The 24749-nt window shown below is 45.4% G+C and overlaps 1 protein-coding gene across 7 annotated transcripts in view; it reads left to right on the top strand.

Annotated features, from left to right (window-relative positions):
• Nucleotides 1-21934, top strand: part of SPDYC (speedy/RINGO cell cycle regulator family member C) — a 90989-nt gene extending 69055 nt beyond the window's left edge. For 6 of the 7 annotated variants that reach the window (XM_030218866.1, XM_030218867.1, XM_030218868.1 and 3 more), the window contains exons 6-7: nucleotides 3017-3308; nucleotides 21713-21872. In XM_030218866.1, the coding sequence (XP_030074726.1) occupies nucleotides 3017-3308; nucleotides 21713-21774 (354 nt within the window). In that variant the 3' untranslated portion in view covers nucleotides 21775-21872. Of the gene's footprint in view, nucleotides 1-3016; nucleotides 3309-21712 lie in introns of all 7 variants that reach the window. The other variant, XM_030218871.1, reaches the window with a different exon arrangement.
• Nucleotides 21935-24749: the final 2815 nt, after the last annotated feature.

Genomic DNA, 24749 nt, shown 5'->3' on the forward strand with positions numbered 1-24749 from the left:
CGCAGCCCACGAAAGTGCTGACGATGGATGCATCTCGCCTGGGGTGGGGAGCTCATGTCGATGGGCTTCACACCCAGGGTCTGTGGTCCCTCCAGGAAAAAGATCTTCAGATCAACCTCCTGGAGCTCCGAGCGATCTGGAACGCACTGAAGGCTTTCAGAGATCGGCTGTCCTGCCAAATTGTTCAAATTCGGACAGACAATCAGGTTGCATTGTATTACACCAACAAGCAGGGGGGCACCGCATCTCGCCCCCTGTGTCAGGAAGCCGTCGGGATGTGGCGTTGGGCTTGCCAGTTCGGCATGCTCCTCCAAGCCACATACCTGGCAGGTGTAAACAACAGTCTGGCCGACAGACTGAGCAGAGTCATGCAACCGCATGAGTGGTCGCTCCATTCCAGAGTGGTACGCAAGATCTTCCGAGAGTGGGGCACCCCCTCGGTGGACCTTTTCGCCTCTCAGGCCAACCACAAGCTGCCTCTGTTCTGTTCCAGACTACAGGCACACGGCAGACTAGCGTCGGATGCCTTTCTCCTCCATTGGGGGACTGGCCTCCTGTATGCTTATCCTCCCATACCTTTGGTGGGGAAGACCTTACTGAAGCTCAAGCAAGACCGCGGCACCATGATTCTGATAGCGCCCTTTTGGCCCCATCAGATCTGGTTTCCTCTTCTTCTGGAGTTGTCCTCCGAAGAACCGTGGAGATTGGAGTGTTTTCCGACTCTCATTTTGCAGAACGACGGAGTGTTGCTGCACCCCAACCTTCAGTCCCTGGCTCTCACGGCCTGGATGTTCAGGTCGTAAACTTCACTGCGTTGGGTCTGTCTGAGGGTGTCTCCCGTGTCTTGCTTGCCTCTAGGAAGGATTCCACTAAAAAGAGTTACTTTTTCAAGTGGAGGAGGTTTGTCGTTTGGTGTGAGAGCAAGACCCTAGAACCTCGTTCTTGCCCTGCACAGAACCTGCTTGAATACCTTCTGCACTTATCAGAGTCTGGCCTCAAGACCAACTCAGTAAGGAATCACCTTAGTGCGATTAGTGCTTTCCATCTTCGTGTGGCAGGTAAAGCCATCTCTGGAGAGCCTTTAGTCGTTTGATTCATGAGAGGCTTGCTTTTGTCAAAGCCCCCTATCAAGCCTCCTACAGTGTCATGGGATCTCAATGTCGTCCTCACCCAGCTGATGAAACCTCCTTTTGAGCCACTGAATACCTGCCATCTGAAGTACTTGACCTGGAAGGTCATTTTCTTGGTGGCAGTTACTTCAGCTCGTAGGGTCAGGGAGCTTCAAGCCCTGGTAGCTCATGCTCCATATACAAAATTTCATCATAACAGAGTAGTGCTCCGCACCCACCCAAAGTTCCTACCGAAGGTGGTGTCGGAGTTCCATCTTAACCAGTCAATTGTCTTGCCAACATTCTTTCCCAGACCGCATACCCACCCTGCTGAACGTCAGTTGCACACATTGGACTGCAAGAGAGCATTGGCCTTCTATTTGGAGCGGACACAGCCCCACAGACAGTCCGCCCAATTGTTTATTTCTTTCGACCCTAACAGGCTAGGGTTCGCTGTCGGGAAACGCACCATCTCCAATTGGCTAGCAGATTGCATTTCCTTCACTTACGCCCAGGCTGGGCTGACTCTTGAGGGTCATGTCACGGCTCATAGTGTCAGAGCCATGGCAGCGTCGGTGGCCCACTTGAAGTCAGCCACTATTGAAGAGATTTGCAAAGCTGCGACGTGGTCATCTGTCCACACATTCATATCACATTACTGCCTCCAGCAGGATACCCGACGCGACAGTCGGTTCGGGCAGTCGGTGCTGCAGAATCTGTTTGGGGTGTAAATCCAACTCCACCCTCCAAGACCCGAATTTATTCTGGTCAGGCTGCACTCTTAGTTGTTCTTCGTAGGTCAATTTTATGTTGTACCCTTGCCATTGAGAGGTTCAATTGACCTGGGTTCTTGTTTTGAGTGAGCCTGAGAGCTAGGGATACCCCAGTCGTGAGAACAGGCAGCCTGCTTGTCCTCGGAGAAAGTGAATGATACATACCTGTAGCAGGTGTTCTCCGAGGACAGCAGGCTGATTGTTCGCACCTACCCTCCCTCCCTCCCCTTTGGAGTTGCGTTTCATCATTTTTGCTTGTCATTCAACTGGCGGGAACGGTCACGCACGGGCGGGAAGACGGCCGCGCATGCGCGGTGGGCGTGCCCTGCGTGCGGACCGCCCGCGAAGCTTCTTCCGGTTGGTGGGGGCTGCAGCGGACGTCACCCAGTCATGAGAACAATCAGCCTGCTGTCCTCGGAGAACACCTGCTACAGGTATGTATCATTCACTATATTGTACCAAGGAAATATAATGTATATTTTCTTTGAGGCAAAAGCCTTAACTATTTTCTCCAATCTTGTTGGGTGGTCTGCTGATCAAAGAGCATCTACAGTGAAAGCAAAACAATAGATCCTGACAAATTAAGAAACAGCAGGAACTTTTTTTTTTTTATTATTACCAGCAAGGGAGGATGGGTAGTTTATTTTAAATAACCTATTTAGTCTGAGATGGTTTGCGTTGGGAGCCTAAATGTTCAAAAATTAATTGGGGAGGTTGGTAGGCTGAAGCTTTGCCTAGAACACCTAATACCCTTGCACTAGCCCTACATGCAGTGATGTCAGAGGAAGTGAGGTGGGTGCAGCATATTTATTTAGTAAAATTTGATGCAGCACCTTCACATAAATTATATATCAAAGCAGTTTACAATAAGAAACAAATTTGGTCTAATAGACTAAAACACCAAAATGATCCATGAGGAAAGGTATGCAAATAGCACAACAGTCTATAACCGGTAAACAATGCAAATACAATAAATGGTGGCACAATAGTGAAGAAAAAAATCTCTCAGAAGGTTGCTCCCATCAGTAGTTAACTGGGCCCAGCTATGTATCACTTTCCTGCTGGTTATATATAGCTCTGAAACATCTTGAGAGAAAAACAGAGGCAACTTCAACTCACTTTCTCATGCAACAGGTCATGGCTAAAGATCCGTCTCATTGGGCATGGCTGCGTGACAGGCCTCTTCACCATGGTGGTGCAGTGAGGAGCTACTTGAGAAATGAGGAGGACCTGTTTCCACGGGGGCCAGGCTTTACACCTCCCTGCTGTACCCTGTGCACGCAGACAGAGAGCAACTACACCAACAGAACTGGCCCACCCTCCTCCCCGGAGAGTGATGCTTTTCCTCTGAATGAGTGGTCCCAAGAACTGATCATTCTTCCCCCAGAGATTCTGCTGGATCCAGGCACAACGTATGACATTCATAGTAAGTGCAGACTTGATAATAACAATAGATGTGTATCCTGGTTTTAAGCAAATGTAAAACTGGTGGGAGGCGGGACTGGTGGTTGGGAGGTGGTGATAGTGCTGGGCTGACTTATACGGTCTGTGCCAGAACCGATGGTGGGAGGCGGGGCTGGTGGTTGGGAGGCGGGAATAGTGCTGGGCAGACTTATACGGTCTGTGCTCTGAAAAGGACAGGTACAAATCAAGGTAAGGTATACACAAAAGTAGCACATATGAGTTTATCTTGTTGGGCAGACTGGATGGACCGTGCAGGTCTTTTTCTGCCGTCATCTACTATGGTCTGTTGTCAGATGTTGGCATCTCAAATATGACAAATGTCGAGCAGTTCTATTGCCAGGGCCATTGTAACCATATTACTACACTGTAAACGTTTTGATTTGACCACAAGTAAAATGGAATAAACAGTGATAAATATAAAAATGTGAGCAAAACTTGGACCTAGATATTCTGATGTAGGCACTCCTGGCTTAAAAAGGCAGAGCCATGGATTTGAGAGAGCCATTTGCCATTGGAGAAAGCCATTAATTTATATATATATATATATATATAAATGGTTTTCTCCAATGGCAAATGGCGGGAATAAACCTTTGCACAGAAAATAGGATGATAGCTTACAATAAATCACAGAGAATCCAAAAAGTTAAACAGCAAATTTCTCCCACAATGACAATCAAAGGGAGATTCTATGAGAAACTACTGGGAAGTGCAATAAAAAAAACACTAAAGTATAGACAAACTTAATTCTGCCTGAGATCTAACCCCTAGATAGGGGAGGCCTCAGCTTTACTACCTGACACACCTGCTACTGACGAGGGAATCCTTTTTTCAAAAGGAAATTTTATCATATACAATACATAATGAAAATAGACAAGTTCATTGAATATGTTTACTAAACATTTTGTAGGACATTTCAAAATGAATTCACTTCCACCTCCATTCCTAGTAACTTCAGAATAACGGTGTTTCCTCCTCTGCATTTCTCTGCAGAAGTCTGGAAAACAACAAATATGTTGACTCTATAAACAAAACAGCCCTGTTTATAGAAAAACAAATGCATTACTAAAATTTTATCACTTTTCAAAGAAAGGTAACAAGGAAGTTTTGCTCGCTCTTATCTCTTCTAATGTCCAGCATAGATATTACATGTCATCAGAGATAATGCGTTCCTTAGTGTCCCTCCAGACCAGTCCAGACATGTGGGATTGCCTTCTCCTAGGAACAAAAAGAAAACCAGAACTTCCATGCACCAGCAAAAATGAATCTCAGAAGTAGAAGATAATGGAGCACCAAGATGATCAATGTGGTGAAAAACTGTCTCTTGCCTTCGCTTACCAGTAGATGGAGACTGAGCTATTAGCTAATAACATCTTTTAGTATCCAATTCAGTACCCTCTCTACTCAGTATTTTCTTTGTCTCCAGATTGTAGGATGGGTAGGGGGTCCTTTGAGTGTACTGCCATTTGACAATGCTGGGTTGGCATTTTCAGTTTTTTTCCTTTCCATTTTTGGTCTGGCCACAGCTCTGAGAAACTTTTTTTGAAAAGATTTTTTCATGGTGGTCAAGTTGGCAGCATTGCGATCAGTGGGAGTGTTGATGCATCTGTTCTTAGAAATATTGGGCTGTTCAGACCTTGTTCTGATGAACAAGGAAGCCACTGCGAAAGTGTCCTCTTACTGGAGGAGCTCAAGTGGGTAATATACTCAGCCAAGAGCCTGTTGATCCTGTCACAGTCCACAGACTACTTGGGAGCTCTATTCAAGGATTGTCACAAGGGCAGATCAACAGCCTGCTACAGAAGAGCAGGTCCGCTGCCCAAGACTACCTTCAGGTTCTAGTATCCATGGTGGTCGTTTTAAAACTAGTCCCTTGGGCCTGGGCTCACATGCGACCTTTGCAGGGTTTGCTTTCTTACTGGTGGTCTTGGTGTTAGCTCTTCCATTGTAAGGGGAGGCCAGAAGCAGTCTGTGGCTCTGGTTGGTGAACTTCAACAAAGGAATGAATCTAAAGATTCCATACTGGATTTGGTGGTGATGGATGGCCAGCCTTGAAGATTGGGGCAGTCACTGTTAAGATGAAGTAGCCCAGAGTTTCCAGAGGAAGCTGCATGACCAATAGCCCGCATGGAGACATGGCAATGCACTTAGTCCTGCTAACCTTCTTGTCTCTTGGTGTAGGGCAAGGTGGTACATGTACTCTTGGACAATGCTGTGGTGGTGGCATATGTCAAGGAGGGACACCAGTCAAGGGAGTATCACAGGAAATCAAGATAATGTACTGGGTGGAGCAAAACCTGGTAAACCTTTTCGCAGCTCATATTGCTAGACTATGTTCAAGTGAACTTCTTCAGCAGGCACACTCTGGATCTGGCAAACAATGTCTTCATTGAAGGTGAGGATCTCCATAGATGGGGAAACTTGGCATTCTTGCTTGTCGCCAACGAGATCCAAGTTTTTAAGTTAGAGATGTGATTGAAAGTCACGTGTTATCAATGTACGGCTGTGAACATAAGAATAGCCATACTGGGTCAGACCAGTAGTCCATCTGGCCCAGTATCCTGTTTCCAACAGTAGCCAAGCCAGGTCACAAGTATCTGGCAGAAACCCAAATAGTGGAAACATTCCATGCTACCAGTCCCAGGGCAAGCAGTAGCTTCCCCATGTCTGTCTCAATAGCAGACTATTGACTTTTCCTCTAGGAACTTGTCCAAACCTTTATTAAATCCAGGTATGCTAACCACTGTTACTAATCCTTCAGCAAAGTGTTCCAGAGCTTAACTTAACTATTTGAGTGAAAAAATATTTCCTCCTAGTATTTCCATGTAACTTCCTTAATTATCCCCTAGTCTTTGTACTTTTGGAACGAGTAAAAAATCGATTTGCTTCCACCACTCAGGATTTTGTACATATCATAGTAACATAGTAGATGACGGCAGAAAAAGACCTGCACGGTCCATCCAGTCTGCCCACGATAAACTCTTATGTGTATACGTTACCTTGATTTGTACCTGTCTCTTTCAGGGCACAGACCGTATAAGTCTGTCCAGCAGTATTTCCCGCCTCCCATCACCGGCTCTGGCACAGACCCCATATAAGTCTGCCCTCCCCTATCCTAGCCTCTCAACCACCAACCCCTCTTCCCCCCACCACCCAATTTCAGCTAAGCTTCTGTGGATCCATTCCTTCTGCACAGGATTCCTTTATGCCTATCCCACGCATGTTTGAATTCCGTTACCGTTTTCATGTCCACCACCTCCTGCGGGAGGGCATTCCAAGCGTTCACCACCCTCTCCGTGAAGAAATACTTCTTGACATCTTTCCTGAGTCTGCCCCCCTTCAATCTCATTTCATGTCCTCTCGTTCTACCGCCTTCCCATCTCTGGAAAAGATTAGTTTGCGGATTAATACCTTTCAAATATTTGAACGTCTGTATCATATCACCCCTGTTCCTCCTTTCCTCCAGAGTATACATGTTCAGGTCAGCAAGTCTCTCTTCATACGTCTTGGAACGCAACTCCCATACCATCCTCGTAGCTTTTCTTTGCACCGCTTCCATTTTTTTAACATCCTTCGCAAGGTACGGCCTCCAAAACTGAACACAATACTCCAGGTGGGGCCTCACCAACATCTTATTCAGGGGCATTAAAACCTCCTTTCTTCTGCTGGTCACACCTCTCTCTATACAGCCTAGCAACCTTCTCGCTATGGCCACCGCCTTGTCGCACTGTTTCATCGCCTTCAGGTCCTCAGATACTATCACCCCAAGATCCCTCTCCCCGTCCGTGTCTATCAGGCTCTCCCCACCTATCAATTGTATATCAATTGTATTTCCCCTCATACGTCTCTTTTCCAAGTCAAGTGGGTGATTTTGTATCTTGAAGGTATAGATATCTAACAAAGAACTTCCAGATTTTATAACAAACTTTTTCCCCCACCCCCGCCAGTTTCTCAACACTTACAATGAGATATAAAAGGTTCCCAAATAGCCTCCCACTTAGGCATAGTTTTATTACGCAATACCCAAAGCCTTTCCATTTCACAAATGTACCACAGCTTGTTTATCCATTTAATCAAAGAAGGGACCTGAGAGGTCTTCCAATGAGCATCCAAAACAACCCTTGCAGCTGCCATAACATGACGAACCAAAAGAGATTGAGATGTGGTAAGGCCAGGAGGTTTCTTAGGGAACAGAAAACATTCTGGTGACCACTTAATAGACCTAGAGAGCAATCCCTTTCCAAAAAGCCCGAACTTTAACACAGGACCACCAGAGATAACCCATAGTACCTTTCTGTCCACAACCCCTCCAACACAGCGAGGATGTCTCAGGAAACATATGTTGCAGTTGAGCTGGAGTCAAATAACATCTGTATAAAACCTTCACAGCTTTTTCTTTAAAGGGGACAGAGAGAAATCCTCGACAATGTACATTCCATGAAGTTCCAATCATCATCACCCAATGTCAGGCCTAGTTCTTGATGCCATCGTGCACGATGCTCAACAGGAGGCTGCACTCGCCTACGGTGAAACGTATACAGACTTGTGATAAGATCTCTCGTTCCCTTGGAGTCCTCGCAAAAGGTTTTCCAAAAAAGAGTCCTCTCTAAGCACTTTAGCCTTTGTATCAGCCACTGAAAGAAAATGTTTCACCTGAATATAGGCAAAAATATCTTTGGGAGATATTGCATAAGTATCAACTAAAGTAGTAAAAGGAATAAAGATGCCCTCGTCAAAAAACTGACCCCAAGTCTCCAAGCCCACCAAAAACCAACGCGAAAACATTCCTGAATTCAACCCAGGCCAGAAAAGTGGATTGTTTGTTAAGGGCGTAAGCCTGGATAAGACCAAGTCAGGCTTAGCAAACAGACCATCCCAATAGCTAAAAGTTGTCAAAACAGACGGATAGACTTCTCTCCCCAATACACGAAATCTTCTAGGGAGCCACACTAACGAACGCAAAGGACATGTGCCAACTGAAACCTGCTCCAATCCAATCCACCTCTTCTGCGGGCTCGCATGAAACCACTCAATGGTAGCTTGAGCCTGTGCTGCTTTGTAATAGCAATACACATTTGGAACACCCAAACCACCCTTTTTCTGATCTCAGTAAAGCAATGCCCTGGAAAGACGTGGCCTCTTATTAGACCAAATGAAACGAAGGAGGCGATCCTGAAGCCCTGAGAGAAACTTGCGAGGTAAACGAAGAGGGAGTACCTGGAAAAGGTACATCAACCTCGGCAAAACTTTCATTTTCAAAGTTGCTATCCCACCAAACCAGGGTAACTTGATGGAGCCGCAAGCCTCCAGATCTTTATATAACTCCCGCAATAGGGCAGGATAATTAGCCGTAAACAAGTCTGAGAAGTTCTCTGTGAGAAAAATCCCCAGATATTTAATACCTCGGGTTACCCACCGGAAAGGGAAAGCATGTTGCAAAGACTGTAAGAGCGGGCTCGAGATACCAACTGCCATAGCCTCTGACTTGGTCATATTAAGCTTGAACCCTGAAATGGCAGAATAATCAGCTAAAAGCTGAAGTAGGTTAGGCATGGAGAGCAATAGCTTAGTTAACGAAAGCAAAATATCGTCAGCAAACATTGCCAGCATATACTCCTGACCACCTACCATAATACCTACAATATTAGAGTTCGAACGAATAGCAATAGCAAGGGGTTCCATAACCAAGGCAAATAGCATCGGCGATAGAGGACATCCCTGCCGAGTTCCCCGATATAAAAGAAACAGCGGAGAATTACCCCCATTAATTCGCACACATGCTTTAGGGGAATTATAAAGGGCCTGAATCTAACCCCTAATCCTGATCCAAAACCCAGACGCTCCATAACACTTATTGTAAAACGCCAGTGCACCCAATCAAATGCCTTCTCGGCATCCAATCCCAGAAGACACGGGGGTTTTGGATGTAGTAAATTGACCATTCGACGAACATTATCTTTCGCTCGTCTGTGCGGAACAAACCCAACCTGATCCGGATGAATCAGATCAGGCAGAACTTTGGCCAGACGATTTGCTAAAACCTTAGCTATGATTTTAACATTCAAATTAAGAATGGAAATAGGGTAGTACGAGGCACATTCCGTCTTATCTTTACCAGGCTTCGGAATGACAGCTATCCACGCTTCCATCATAGAAGGAGATAACTCCTCCCTCTCCCAGAGTCCATTAAGAATTTCAACCAAGAGAGGGGCGAGCTCCCCCGAAAAGACCTATAAAAATCGTTAGGTAGGCCATCTAAGCCAGGGGCCTTTCCCCTAGGAAGGTCCTTAATAACCTTAACCACTTCATCTACCATAACAGGACCATCCAGCATACATCTTTGCTGATCAGTTAAGGAAGGAAGATCCTGAGAAGCTAAAAAGGCCTCAATCACCTCCTGATAAATCGAGGAGTCCTCTGAATACAATGATTGCTAAAAAGCCTGAAAACGCTGCCTAATTAAAGCGGACTTAGTTAACACTGACTTATGACCGTCTCCTATCTTAAGAATAGTGCGATCCATTCTTTGCTGCCTCAGTCTCGTAGCTAATAATCGACCTGGTTTATTCTGATTGAAGTAATGTAGCTGCTTCTGCTTACCACTAATAAACTGCAGTTGTTCCGAATAAATATTGTCCAAATGCAACCGCCAAGTTTGAATCTGCCGCAAGACCGATAGCGAACGAGAAGCCTTATGAAGGCTCGCCAAACGAGCCAGCTGAGAAACACACTCTGCAACTTCTTTTCGCCTAGCCCGGGCCTGAATGTTAGCCTGTTTTTAAGAAAAAAACCCCGGGTGGAGGAAGTGACGTCACCGTATAGCATGGTGGTCTAGCTCCGCTGCTCCCATACCCAACACCGATTTTTGGGGTAAAATCGCGAATCAACAACTGAAAAACGGGGTTTGGATGAGCGGATTCTGCCATTAAACAACTACAGCCATGAGCAAAACGGCTTCAAGCCGGAAAAAAGATGCGGACAGAGCGGAGAAAAGTGTGGCGCCTAAGGCCGCTAAACGCCACGAGTCCCCAGGGCGTGCTTCCTTCTCGGACTCGGACGCTTTGTCTGTGTCAGAAGCGCGAGCACCTCCCTTGAAAAAAGGCATCTCAAGCGAACTCAGAAAATTTCTATCCAACATCCAGACTGAAATTAAGCAGTCCAAAGACGAAATCTTAGAGCGGATGGATACCTTAAGCGCTGACCTCGGTGAGTTAGGCGGCAGAGTGGAAGAAGCTGAGCTGAAACTTGACGAACACGCTGAGTCCCTGAGCAAACATGCTGAACTTCTCCAGGAAATGGAACACAAGCATGCACACTTGGCATATAAGATGGACGATCTCGAGAATAGGGGCCGGAGGAACAATCTCCGCTTCCGTGGTGTGCCTGAGGGTGGTGACACAGAACGTGGCTGAAATAGTGCAAACTTTGTGCTCAACTCTGCTCGGCCCTGAAGCGGGTGCAATGCGATGTGAGTTGGATAGAGCCCACAGAGCGCTGGGGGCGCGTAAAGAACAGCAGACCCACGATATAATAGTGCGTTTCCACAAATACGAAATTAAGGAAAAAATTCTGGCGGCCGTTAGAACGACTGAGTGCCTGGAATATGGAGGGACCCGCATTCAGGTTTACCAGGATTTATCGCAATACACATTGCAATTAAGAAGACAGATGAGACCAGTGCTGGAGGCCTTGAACAAACATAAAAGACCTTATAGATGGGGATTCCCCTTCGCTCTCCTTTTTACCCTGAAGGGTAACAAACAGAAGGTGCAAACTCTACAGGAGGCTTGGGAGGCCCTATATGCTGCGGAACTGGTTTCTGTTAAGTCTCCACCTGGGGCAGTAGCGCCTACCACCCGAGCGAAGCTCCAACGGTGGCAAAGAATTCCAGAGTCGACAAAGCGTGGCACTCAGAAGCGCTGAGATGGACTGAGTAGGTTGGACTGACTCCATAAGACCAGGTCACCAGGGACATGGTGTAGGGAAAATACACTACTCTGGCCTGGCAGAGGTACCTATTTTGCACTGCATATTATGAATGCGGGTGAGGGTTCTGCACATAGGTAAAAAAAAAAAAAATGTGTTAAGTTCATGGTTGGCTGTACTGGTAAATGGTGGAGGGTAAATTGTTAACTGGTTGTTAAAAGGAATTAGCTGAAGGATGGAACGTAGACGGGAGAGTTAGTTGTTTGATTCAATAAGGCAGGGTTGGGGGGATGGATGTGTGGTTGGGACTGTGTGAAGGGTGGGGAACTTCCTCAAATCCCACTTGGAGGTCATGGTCTTTCAAGTGGTGAAAAAGGACGGGATGGGGGGGAAGTGGCTAGGGGTGAGAGGGATGAAGGGAGTAGGGAAGGACATGGCTGGCAATTAAGATTACACATTCTACGATACTATACAGAGTGGTCTTGGAGGGATAAAGCTCCTTAAGAACGATACTCCATTTAATGAAGGGTACAGGTTTAAAGATCTTATCTTATAATGTAAAAGGCCTTAACATGCCTCAGAAACGGCAGAAGTTTTATAAAGAATTGGGACAGCTTAGACCACATGTGGCTCTTCTTCAAGAAACACACTTGAGGGGAAGGCACGAAAGATTTCTCTCTTGCTCAGACTACCCAGTGGCGCATTTCGCCTCTGCGGCAGGGCCCAGAAGGGGGGGGTGTGGCAGTTTTGATACACTCCACAGTGGGGGGCGCAGGTGCTTAGGATCAAGAGGGACCCGGGTGGACGCTATATTTTTTTGCATGTTAAAATTGACCAGGTGGACCTCACTATCGCCTCTATCTATGCCCCAAACGAAGGACAAGCAGGTTTTATTGAGAAAGTTAAAAATTCTTTGACCTCCTTTGCACAGGGCTCCCTAATTATAGGGGGGGACTTTAATACAGTGATGAACCCAGGCATGGATCGCTCTGGAGCCTCTAGAACGGAGGGACAGAGGGATACGCAAGCGCTGAGATCTTTAACTCAATCTTTGGGCACGGTAGATCTGTGGAGGGTTCATAATCAGAGGGTGCGAGACTATACGTTTTATTCCCCAGTACACCAATCCTATTCCCGCATAGATTATATCCTAGTCAATGTTGCCTTAGCGGAGAGAGGCCCGGAAGCAGGAATAGGTAGTATGACTTTGTCAGACCATGCCCCGATTTGGGTAACTTTACCCAATATTAGAACTGAGAGCAAGGACAAAAGATGGGCACTAAACGTTAATATTCTGCAAGATGAGGCAGCTGTGGTGGGATATAAAAAAATGTTGAAAGAATATTTTGAGTTTAATTTGAATTCTGGGCCTTCACTCAGCAAAATCTGGGATACTATGAAGGCAGTTTCTCGTGGATATTTTTTGCAACTGGCCAGTAAGAAAGCAAAAGCCCGTAAGGCACAGATAGCAAGCTGTATGGAGAACATTCGTTTGTTGGAAGCGCAGCATAAGGCAACTGGGTCCTCGCAGACCCTGAAAGAACTAAGTGATCAAAGATTAACGCTCGATTCTATCTACTCTGAGCAACTTAGCATGTTATATGCAAAGAGCAGGTTGGGCTCATATGAGTTCGCCAACAAAGCAGGGCGTCTTCTAGCTATAAAGATGCGTAGGCAAAAAGTAGACAAAACTATCTTAAAGATCAGGGACAGGGCTGGGAAAGATCTTGATAAATCTGAGGACATACGTAGGAGATTTGGGGAATTCTACCAGGCCTTATATGCTAGGGAACTCAATCCATCTATGGAATTAGTAGACCAATATTTACAGGACAGCGAGTTGTCCTCATTGAATCACCAGCAGCAGCGACTGTTAGATGAGCCGGTCACCCCTAAGGAAATTCAAGAGGCTATTAGAAGTCTACCATCGAGCAAGTCGCCTGGTCTGGATGGACTGCCTAATGAGTTCTATAAGCAATTCGCACCCGAGTTAGCCCCTCTCTTGGCTGACTTGTTTAATCAGGTGGGAAAGGGCGGATCCTTGCCCCTGTCAATGATGGAGGCTTGGATAGCAGTACTACCCAAGCCTGGAAAAGATCATATGGAATGTGGATCTTATAGACCTATATCAGTGTTAAATGCTGATGTAAAAATCTTGGCTAAGGTATTAGCTAATCGAGTGGCGCCAGTTCTACCAGTGCTCATCCATCCAGATCAGGTGGGCTTTGTCTCATACCGGAAAGCAATGGATAATATCAGAAGAGCGGTGGACCTTAAGTATTTGGCAAAAAGAACCCAGAAACCATTATGTCTTCTAAGTTTGGACGCAGAAAAAGCCTTTGACCGGGTTCACTGGCCCTTTATGCATAGAGTCCTTGAGACGATGGAGTTTGGATTACAGTTTAGGAGATGGATCCAGGCTTTTTATAATACCCCAAGGGCATGTGTCCGGGTCAACGGAAGCAATTCAGACTTATTTACGCTCTATAGAGGAACTAGGCAGGGCTGCCCTCTTTCACCTTTGCTGTTCGCTATGGTGATGGAGCCCTTTGCAGCTCGGTTGCGCCTGGACCCCAATATCTCAGGAGTTAGAGTGGCAGACAGAATCCATAAATTGGCCCTTTTTGCGGACGACGTCCTACTGTTTGTTACTCGCCCACTAACCACATTCCCACATTTAGAGCGATTGATAGATGAATACTCAGCTGTGTCTGGCTTTAAAGTTAACATGGCTAAATCTGAAGCCCTAAATGTAACCCTTCCAGAGGAGGTGGTGGATTCTTTAAAGATCTCTTCCCCTTTTCGATGGGCTCATAAACAACTTAGATACCTGGGGGTGAATCTGACTAGGACATTCTCTGAGTTGTTTAATGCAAATTATAAGGGGCTAGGCAAAATTATTAGGGCTGATTTAGAGCGCTGGGGAGACATGCAATTTTCATGGTTTGGGAGAATAGCTATTCTTAAAATGAATATTCTACCTCGGCTGCTATATCTTTTCCAGGTGCTGCCTGTGAAGATGCCCAGACGATTTATAACATCCTTACAAGATACACTTGTGCGGTTCGTCTGGGCAGGAAAGCGTCCAAGACTAGCGAGATCACTGCTATATAGGGATAGGAAAAGAGGAGGGCTGGGGGTACCCAATCTCGCTTGGTACTACAGAGCGGCACAGGGGAAGGCAGCACTTGAATGGCATCAAGAATACCCAGATAGACAATGGGTACAAATAGAACAACACTCATTGGGAGACACACCGTTGAGCGCATTAATATGGCTACCTAAGACATTTAGATGTATGGGAGAGGGAACTTGCTCCTCAGTGGAGGTAACACTTCACAATTGGGACAGAATGTTTCCCAAGAAACAATGCATCTTGACCCAGAATACACCAATAGCATATAACCCATTATTCTTGCCCGGTACTATAAAGGGGACATTCACAAAATGGCACAGAGCCGGGGTGCGGACCTGGGGACAGATGTTTGAAGATGACTCGGTGTTGTCTTTTAAGGCTTTGAAGGACAAATACCCTGAGGTAGAGGGAGATGAATTCGCCTATTGCCAAGTTGCCCACTTCTTGCAAACTAAAGCGGTGCGAGAGGTGATGTCGCGAAAGAAACTTGGTCTGGAAGAGATATGTGAGAAACTTGCGTCCTCCCGTGGCCTGATTGGTTATTTGTATCAAAACATAAGTTATCATTCATCTTATAAGGAAATGCACAGAAGAGGTTGGGAGAGGGAACTAGCTATACATCTGGAGGAGTCCGAGTGGGAGAGAATTGAGAGAAAAGTAGTGAGGCTATCGACTCATGTCCCTATGCAGGAGAATGCAGTGAAGGTTCTGTATAGATGGTACCTCACACCGGCCCGGTTGCAGAGGATCTTTCCAGATGCGTCGGATGGGTGTTGGCGACGCTGTGGTCAAAAGGGTACAATGGGTCACGTGTGGTGGAACTGTAAAAAAATAAATGCCTATTGGAGGGCGGTTCATTTTCGGCTGCAGAAATGGCTGGGGTGTAGGGTGCCACTGAGTCCCTTGGTGTTCCTGTTTTCGGCAAGAATTGCTGGTCTCTCACCTGCCCAGCAGTCTTTGGTTGACCAGGTGGCGGGCACTGCCAGGGTAGTAGTGGCATCCCATTGGCGGAGAGAGGGGGGTGCCCCCAATAACAAAATGGCTATATAAACTGAGGTATGTGAGAGAGATGGAGAGATTGATTGCCGAGCGCAAGCACCAGTTGGGTATTTGGCAATCGGTATGGCAATATATTCCTCCTGACGCTCTGTAACTAAAGGTCTATATGCTTAGAGAGTGTTCTGCATGGTCATAGCTAGCCGTGTCTTTTGGGAGAGAGTGGGAGGAGGTAGGGACTGGATGGGGCATTATTATATTCTGTTAAAAATATTAAAAAAAAAAAAACTCTAAAAAATTACTGAAGTTTGGTAATGTACTTGTAGGCCAGTTGATACTGTTACTCGTTACAATATAGGCAGCACTATTAGACTTCTTGTGTATGTAAAGCAGAAGTGCTGGCCTGTTGCTTGTATTATGTAAACTTTGTTCAAGTTCACTGACAATAAAGACTTCTTGCAAATAAAAAAAAAAAAAAAGAAAGAAAAAAACCCCGGGTAACGGCCTTTAACGTATCCCAAACAATCTCCAAGGAAAGGACCAGGTTTTAAATTAATCTCAAGGTATTCCATCAAATGTGCTCGATAAGCAGCCAGAAGCTTGTCGTCCGACAGCAGAGAAACATTCAACGTCCTCCTTGCCCAGGGACGAAATCCTTGCCCAGATCGGAGCATGATCAGAGATAGTAATGGGCCCAGTACCTGAGTGGCTACTTTCCTAATCACACGATCATACCAAGTGACATCTAACTCGATTACTTCAGCCACATGGATACCTGAATGCGGAGTCCCACAGGGATCCCCCCTCTCGCCGACTCTATTCAACCTAATGATACCCTTAGTCAGACTACTATCAAAACAAAACCTCAACCCATACATATACGCAGACGACATAACGATTTACATCCCATTTAAACAAGATCTAAAGGAAATTTCCAATGACATCAACCAAAGTCTCCAGATCATGCATTCATGGGTGGACGCATTTCGGCTGAAACTTAATGCAGAAAAAACCCAATGCCTACTATTTACCTCTCAACATAACAAGAACAAATTCACCGCCATCAATACACCAAATCTAAACCTTCCAATTTTGGACACCCTAAAAATTCTTGGCGTTACCATCGATAGACACTTAATACTCGAGAGCCACGCGAAAAAACACAACTAAGATGATGTTCCATTCAATGTGGAAATTTAAAAGAGTAAGACCTTTCTTCCCAAGGACTGTTTTCCGTAACCTAGTACAATCAATTTATTTATGGCATTTATATCCCACATTATTCCCACCCACGGGCAGGCTCAATGTGGCATACAATAGTCTATTAAATAACAATATTACAAAATACAGTAATTAGAGTCGTAATAGGGAAAGAGGAACAGCAGGAGGGAGCAGGAGAGAGGGGAAGGTGACAATTTGTCGCTGTGGCAGCCGTGGTTCAGAAGGCTGAGGCACCAGGAGGGCTCACAGCATATGCTCTACCGAAAAGGAAGGTGCTCAGTCACCTAGACTACTGCAACGCGCTATACGCCGGCTGCAAAGAGCAAATAATCAAACTTCAAACAGCCCAGAACACTGCAGCTAGACTCATATTTGGTAAAACAAAATATGAAAGTGCTAAACCTCTACGAGAAAAACTGCATTGGCTCCCATTTAAAGAACGCATCACGTTCAAAATATGCTCCCTAGTCCACAGAAGCACCAGCCTACATGTCAGACCTGATAGACCTACCACCCAGGAATGCCAAAAGATCATCCCGCACATTCCTCAATCTGCACTTCCCTAACTGCAAAGGTCTAAAATACAAACTAATGCACGCGTCAAACTTTACCTACTTGAGCACACAGTTATGGAAATGGAATGCATTACCGCGCAACTTAAAAACGATTGACGAACTAATGAACTTCAGCAAACTGCTGAAGACCTATCTCTTGAACAAGGCATACCACAAAGATCAACCAATGTGAACATACACAACTCCTCCACATATATTCAGCACTGTCTTATAATATCTGCTTGTTATACTACTATCATGTTGCCCAATGATCCTTCTGTAACACTAAATGTCTATTTTCTAATATATTTCCACTATTCATGATGTATTGTAAGCCACATTGAGCCTGCAAAGAGGTGGGAAAATGTGGGATACAAATGCAATAAATAAATATCAAATAGTACATGATCTATGCATAAGAGTCATGAGAATAGAAAGAATAATCACGATCTCTAGAATGTTGTAGCCTCCACACGTCACACACCCCTAATGAACGCGCTAGTTCAACCAGAGCCCTCGAATTCTTAACATCCGCTCCCGAAGCCGCCCCAGACTTATCCAACACTGGGTCAAAATACGCATTAAAATTCCCACCTAGCACCAACTTACCATAAGGATCAGATTGAACAACCTTAGCAAGCTTGACAAAGAACTCCCCCTGAGATTCATTGGGTGCATAAACCCCACCAAAGAAAACGGCAAATTATTCAATAATACCTGCAGCGCTAGAAATCTACACGCTGGATCACACCTAATCTTCACTACCTGAGTCTGCAGCGATGAATGGAGCATGATTGCAACCCCCCCCCCCCCCCCCCCCCCCCCCGTTTCCTCGACGCATCGACAGCAGAGGCACAAATGACATGTGGGTAATGATGGATGATTCAAGTATTTCTCGTGCTCACGCCGCAAATGCGTCTCTTGAAGAAAAAAACACATGTGGTTTATGAAACAATTCCTTAAATATCTTTTGACGCTTTTGAGGGGAGTTCAGTCCCTTAACATTGTATGACAACAAGTGTAAATACAAGCTTATTAACTTTGATAAAACAGAGCAACTGTAGCACCCCCAAACCTGATGTAGCGGGAAAGAGAAGGAGAGAAACCCCCCCCCCCCACCCCATAGCAGAAACATCTCCCATCAACTGCCTCTACACCCACCCTCCCGTACCTCATATACCACCAGCCAGCAAAGACCTTAACCCACTGACTGGGAATTCTGGAGGAAGAACCCCACCCGACCTGAACACCACTCAATCTCCACCCCGACATCCCCCGCAAGCATACATATTCATCCCCCTAGCTAACAAACCACTCCTTTCCCTTATCTAAATCCCCAGTTAAGTAATCTCTTACGCTGTCTTCATACCCCTTAGTTCCCCACTCCTGACCCTCACACAACTAACAAACATTCATCCCAAAAGCCTCCGTTAAAGGGAGTACAGGAAAATTCAAAACAACCCGATGCAAATACAAATATTATCTACAACCAGTCCAACTAGTCGATTCAGATCGTTTCTTGTGCAGACTTGGACTTGCTGGTGACTCTCTTCCATTTCTGAAGCTTTGCCCTTACAGTCGGACCCACACTGACCGGTGGGGTTGCCGTGGTCGTCAGACTGACTCCCTGTAGTATCTTCCAAACATCCTGCAATAGCCTGCACCAATGTAGCTTTCCCCCAACAGTGAAACAAAGAGCAAAAGAGAAAGCCCAGCGATATGGGATTTTGTTCTTTACCAAAATTTCCAGCGCTGGTTTCATGACACGCCTCTGAGACAGGGTATACTGAGAAGTCCTGAAAATCGCCACCTTGGCCTCGTATTGCACAAAAGGAACCTGGCGCGCACGTTGCAGCACCTGTTCCTTAACCATGAAAGAAGCAAAACATACTATGATGTCCCGTGGTTGACTGGTTTCCCCGGAGCTCTGTGTGCCCGTTCCAGCACCATGTCCTCGGACCCCAGCAATTTTCCACAAATCATTTTCACTACTGTAGGTACATCCTCCTTGTCCCCTGATTCAGGGACACCTCGGAATCGCAGATTATTTCGACGACTACGATTTTTAAAATCTATTTTATGCTGTAATTCTTCATAAGCAGCCTGCATCTGCGTGAGACGAGCCTCAGCCCAGTAATCTGTTTGTCCTGCCCATCCACTGTAGCCTCCAATTCCTCCACACAACCCCTCAGCTCTCTCATGTCCACTCTCAAGGCATCCATTCTCTCCAATATTTCCTCAGAGGCCTTTTATTTCATCTCGGATTGCCGCAAGGCACTTCTTTAGTTCCTTAGAAGACCTCACACAGCGGTCAAACCCTAGCTAGATCCTAAGCTGTGCTCGATGGGAAGGCTATTGTGCTGCATGCAGAGTCTAACTTCTTAGGATTTCAGGTTAATTTTTGAAGAATTTGAAGAGGGGCTAACTCTGTTCTACATGTGTGACTGCAAGGCCAAGTGTCTGAATAGGGATCTGTTTATTAGATTCTGAAATTTTGATAACACATTGTTTTTCAGAGTTGGCAAGACTGTTCTCCTAATTCCTGGTCTGTGTGCTAAGTTATTTTTCTTCTATACTGGTGTAATATTTTCAATGATGCCATGGCTGGTAAAAGGGGGGTGTCTACTGTGGGGGCGGAGCCATAGTGAATCCCGCCTCTGGATGGGTAGGGGCGCCGACTAATAGACTGCAGGAGGGCACTAGAAACCCTAGGGCTGGCCCTGACCTCACACATCTGACCTGGTCTGGAGGGACTAAAGGAAAGAGAATGAGCAGGTAAAACCTAATTTCTCCTTATTCAGTGGGGAAATTGCCTTTAAACTGTCCATCAGATATTTTAGTTTCCAGGGGCCCACTCTCTGCAGAGGAGTAAGGTGCTTCATGCTGTCCTCCAAAAAATCCATCTTATGGCAAAATGAGTGTTCTTTACCAACTTATTCTGAATAGCTAGAAAGAACTTTTTATTCTGTCTCCAAACTTCCCACCTTTTCCTTATGTTCAACATTAAAGTGAAGTTCCCCATTAGTCCATAGCTCCCATTGAGCTCTCTAGGGCACTTAACTTGTTGCCCACAATACCTTCAAGCCAAACAATAGCTTGCCAGATTAATTCTAGGGTAATCGCCTCTGAAGTTGTATCTTCCCCAGCCAGCTTCTGGACATAGCAATCATCTCACTTGTTGCCTGCAAACAGCCAAGCTATGTGCCTTCCAGATCTGACTGCTCACTGAACACCACACTTCCCTCTTCCCTAGCCTGAGGAGACTCTCCACTCAGGTCCACACTCATTCTAGGGTCCAGTACTGTCCCTCCAATTGACAATTTGGTGGCAGAGGCAACAGCAGGAATTCTGTTATCTGGGTTTAGTTTCCTGAAGATGAGGCAGGTTTCCCATCTGGACACATCCAGTGAGAATGATCTCAGCTTGTTGGAAAATCTGCTGTCAGTACAAAGTTATCAGCAAGCTCATTGGGGAGGGAAGGGATGGGGATGGATCTAACTTTTGCCTATAATGTAGGCTGTAAGAAAACATAGCACAGCCTAGTTCACATGTCTGTGTATCTTCCCCCCCAATACACACACACACTTTTTGTCTTTGCTGCAACTACAGCAGTGATTCTCAATTCAGTCCTTGGAGCACACTCAACCAGTTCAGTTTTTAGGATAGTCACAACAAATATGCATGAGAAACTTTCATAAAAAGGAGGTGGTGCATGCAAATATCTCACTGTTTGAGACTTTTTTATATATATATATCACTTGTAAATGGCAATGCATGTCCAGGTGATGTACAATCTAAAAATATAAACAACCAATCCAACTCCAAAAATTGGAAAGAGGACACCATTGTTTATACGATAGGCACAAAAACCAAAACGCAGCAGTGTGGTTATTCAGTTGCGGAGTACAGAGTATACTTGAGGGATATAAGCATGTTAGATTAAACACCAGTGTGTAAAAAGTGAGTTTTTTCAAGAGACTCTTATTTCACTACAGATGTATGGTGGGAGATTATTCCATAATTTCGGTGAAAAAAGGAAAAAAAGTCGTATGTCTGATTCATTATGGATATCCTGAAAACCTGACTGATTAGGTGTGCCCTGAGGATTGGGTTGAAATTCACTGGACTACAGAAGTGACTAGTGCCCTGAGGATTGGGTTGAAATTCACTGGACTACAGAAGTGACTAGAGATGACTAGAGGGGTTTTTTTTAGGGTTTATTCCCATTTAAAAACTAATGCCAGTATGTCATACTTGAAATGCAATTCAAAGCACATGCTTGTTTTAGTGGAAGGAAATGGGATTTAACAGATTAGCTAACAGCTGCACAAGGTGTATAGGTTTAATGCTTAATGCAGGCCTTCAGTCTCTCTATTTGCTTTTATAGGGAGGGGAGAAATGTACTACTTTTAATTGAGCCCTAATGATCAGTTTGCTGCAGACCTCAAGGTGTCTGTCTTTTCTCAAGATTTAACTTGGGTAAATTAGATGGATGCAAGCCGAAAGGGTAACTAGTGTTTTGTTTTGTTTTTTCAGTTCTTCAAGAGCCACTGGTTGGCCTCGAGCCAGGTGGGACAGCCATTGAATGGCATTTGTAGCAGATTCATAACAGAAGGAAGAAGGACTTTGGTTTATTTTTTTTCCTACTTAAGTGCAAGAAAGCACCAGACTTCTTGCATCTGCTGTTGGCACATCTTAGGGAACAATTTTTTTTAAAGTAATTGTGGATACTAGAAGCAGAAATGAGGGGGGGGGGGGGGGGGAGGGGAGTCAATTCTGTACAAATTTAAGTCTAACTTGTAAGAATATTTAAATGTGTTTCTGGTGTCTTTGTTCTGTATGTGTATATAAAATAATGGAAATGTTATGATGTAGAAAGATCGTGAATAAAAGAATTCAGGTAAAAATTACTTTGGTTTTTGGGCTCATTTTTCAGTAGTCAATGGACAAGTATCTGGTTTAGAAGCCTGGATGTTCTTGGACAGTGATTTCATGGGTAAAGGGATAGCTGTTCTCATCTTTTTTTATATGGCTTCCGGATCACAGAATAGCTTTCTATAAGTAGCCTGAAAGGAGATCCAAGGTGATTTGGGGGGGGGGGGGGGTTCTTTTGGTCTGATGGCTTCTTCCAGCTAAGTCAGAACTGGCCTCTGGGATACAACATACACCTTCATGTACACCTTCATTCACGATGTGAGCTTTTCCTCATGTTCTTTCTAAAATCCAGCATGTTGGCTCCTGAGTTGAATCAGTAGATGTTCCTGTTTGTGGTAATAGCAACTTACTTTCCCTTACCTGGGGGCTGTGAACGTTTCATTATCCCCAGGCCAGCATTGGGAATGAAGGCCTGATCAGGAGCCAAGCCCAGTCTGATGCAGGGCAGTATGTCATAATGGTCAGTAGGCCCTTCCCTGAGCCATAGGGTATTTTGGGAGCAGGGAGAAATCTAGGAGTACAAAAAGATTTTAATTCTTACAGTATGGTTTGGAATCAACACCAGCCCTTCACAAAAACAGGTTTGTAAGTGTTTAAAATCTAAGGAAATAGTGGCATCAATTGATACATTCAAATACCTAATATAATTTCAAGTTAATAAAATTAATTTTCAAATTTACTGTGGCAGCTAACCAAAGATAACTTTCACAGTCATGCATGGTAGGCCTCATCCTGTGTCCTCACTTACCCTCATTGTGCCTTCCACTCAGGACTGGCCAATAAGTCCATAAAAGCAAAAGAGGCCAGATTTCAGGGCAGCAGCTTTGTTAATTTTGGGAACTGTTTACAGGGTTTGCGCAAGAGTATTAAGTACTCTGGGTGAGCCTTGTGCTTCCCCTCTGCCCTTTCCACCCAAAACTAATTTTCAGTTTTAGTGATAGCTGTGACCATTCCTCCCAGAATGATCCTGTAAAAACATGTAACTGGATATCATACTTCTTAAATACTAAACTTTGTTTCATATACAGAGATGTTTAGAAACTCCATGTTGGGGTCTGACTATTGCAAAAAAGTCTACTTTTATAAATGAAGTTAATAATTGACTGCAGGGTTGGTGCAAGAATATTTGTCACCCTAGGTTAGCATTTAATTTTGTGCCATCGCCTCCCCCCCAACTAAACTAGTATCTCACTGCTCTGTCTTCCCCTTGTATATCAACAATCCCCCTCCCCCTTCTTTCTTTTTCTTTCTATCAGTCTAGTACCTTGTGTCTTCTCCCTGGTGGTCCAGCATCTCCTCCTTTCTTGTCCCTGGCATTGTTTCAGTGCCACAGTGGGCAGAAGAGCAGGAAAGAATAGGCAAGGTAAATAAGCATGTGGCCTCAGCACATGTATTGAAAGCTATGTACCCTGTCCCTCCAAAGCAGCAAGTCTACGTCAGAGTGAGTGGGGATGCTGCAGGCCTTAGTGCAGGAGTTATCGACCTAGTCCGTCAGGTTGTCAGGATATCTACAATGAATATGCATGTAAAATTTGTATACCCTGCCTGCATTCTATGCAAATCTCATGAATATTCATTATAGATATCCTGACAACCAGAATGGCTAGGTGTGTCCTGGGTTGAAAACACCTGCCTTAGCTGCTGGTTTGCCTTGTTGCTCCCACTATTCTGGAAGCTGCTGCTTGGAAGGGAAAATGTAATACTTGCCTGGACAATTGCTATTTCCTTGTCATCAACAGCAGATGAATCCATTAACTGATATGGGTTGTATCCACCTACCAGCAGGTGGAGATAGAGAACACTGAAAGCACAAGGTGTTCTAGGATGCCCAACCCCCTCTGCCCTCAGTATAACTCTATCTCCCAGCAGGTGTGGACGTTGCTTCTCAGCTCCTGGATTTCTGCCTGGGGTGGCTCCTGTGCTTTGCCAGTAGAGCAGGGGGTGTTGTGGCTGGTGGTGCCCACTTTAAAGGCATACTTGGTTTTCCCTGTCCCTGCCTTACACCATTCCCCCTCCTCCCGGAGTTCCTCTGTGGCTGCCTGCCTCTAACTTTCCTCACAGTAAAAAAAAAAAAAAAAAAAACCCCAATAAAACCAGAGAGAGGCTTTCTCCTGAGCTCCTGGTTCGGTGCAGCTTGACCGCAGCTCGTTTGACTCGGTCTCCTGAGGTGAGAGTGGTGCCCAGCTCCTCCGGGGAGGTTCATGCTGACAGCACTCTGTGTGGGGTAAGTTTTGGCGCGAAGGTGCCATTTTGTTTTCTGTATTTGATGGCTGCTGAAGGGGTTAAGCGCTGCTCCCACTGTGGGAAACGCAGATCAGCAGCGGGGCTTTGCAGCACATGCTGCCTAGATGCTAATGCTGGCACGAGCATGGCGGGTAGTGATTCTTCCCGCCCGCTGGAGTTGGCAGTGGCTGCCATCTTGGAGGCGCCATGTGACTTGACCCTCGCGGTTGCGGAGGGGTCTTAGTGCAGGGGGACGCCTAGTTTCGGAGCTTTTGCCTCCGCTTCCCCCAATGTGGGGGCAGATGCACAGGGTGAGTTTTTCTCCCCTGAATTTGTGCTGCTGATGCATAAGGCTTTTATGTTAAAAAGAGCACTGCCTGAGGCTCCTGATAATTCCTGTCGGTCTGGGTTGCCT

This window comes from Microcaecilia unicolor, chromosome 11, assembly GCF_901765095.1.
Source record: "Microcaecilia unicolor chromosome 11, aMicUni1.1, whole genome shotgun sequence".
In the NCBI taxonomy this organism is placed as follows: domain Eukaryota; kingdom Metazoa; phylum Chordata; class Amphibia; order Gymnophiona; family Siphonopidae; genus Microcaecilia; species Microcaecilia unicolor.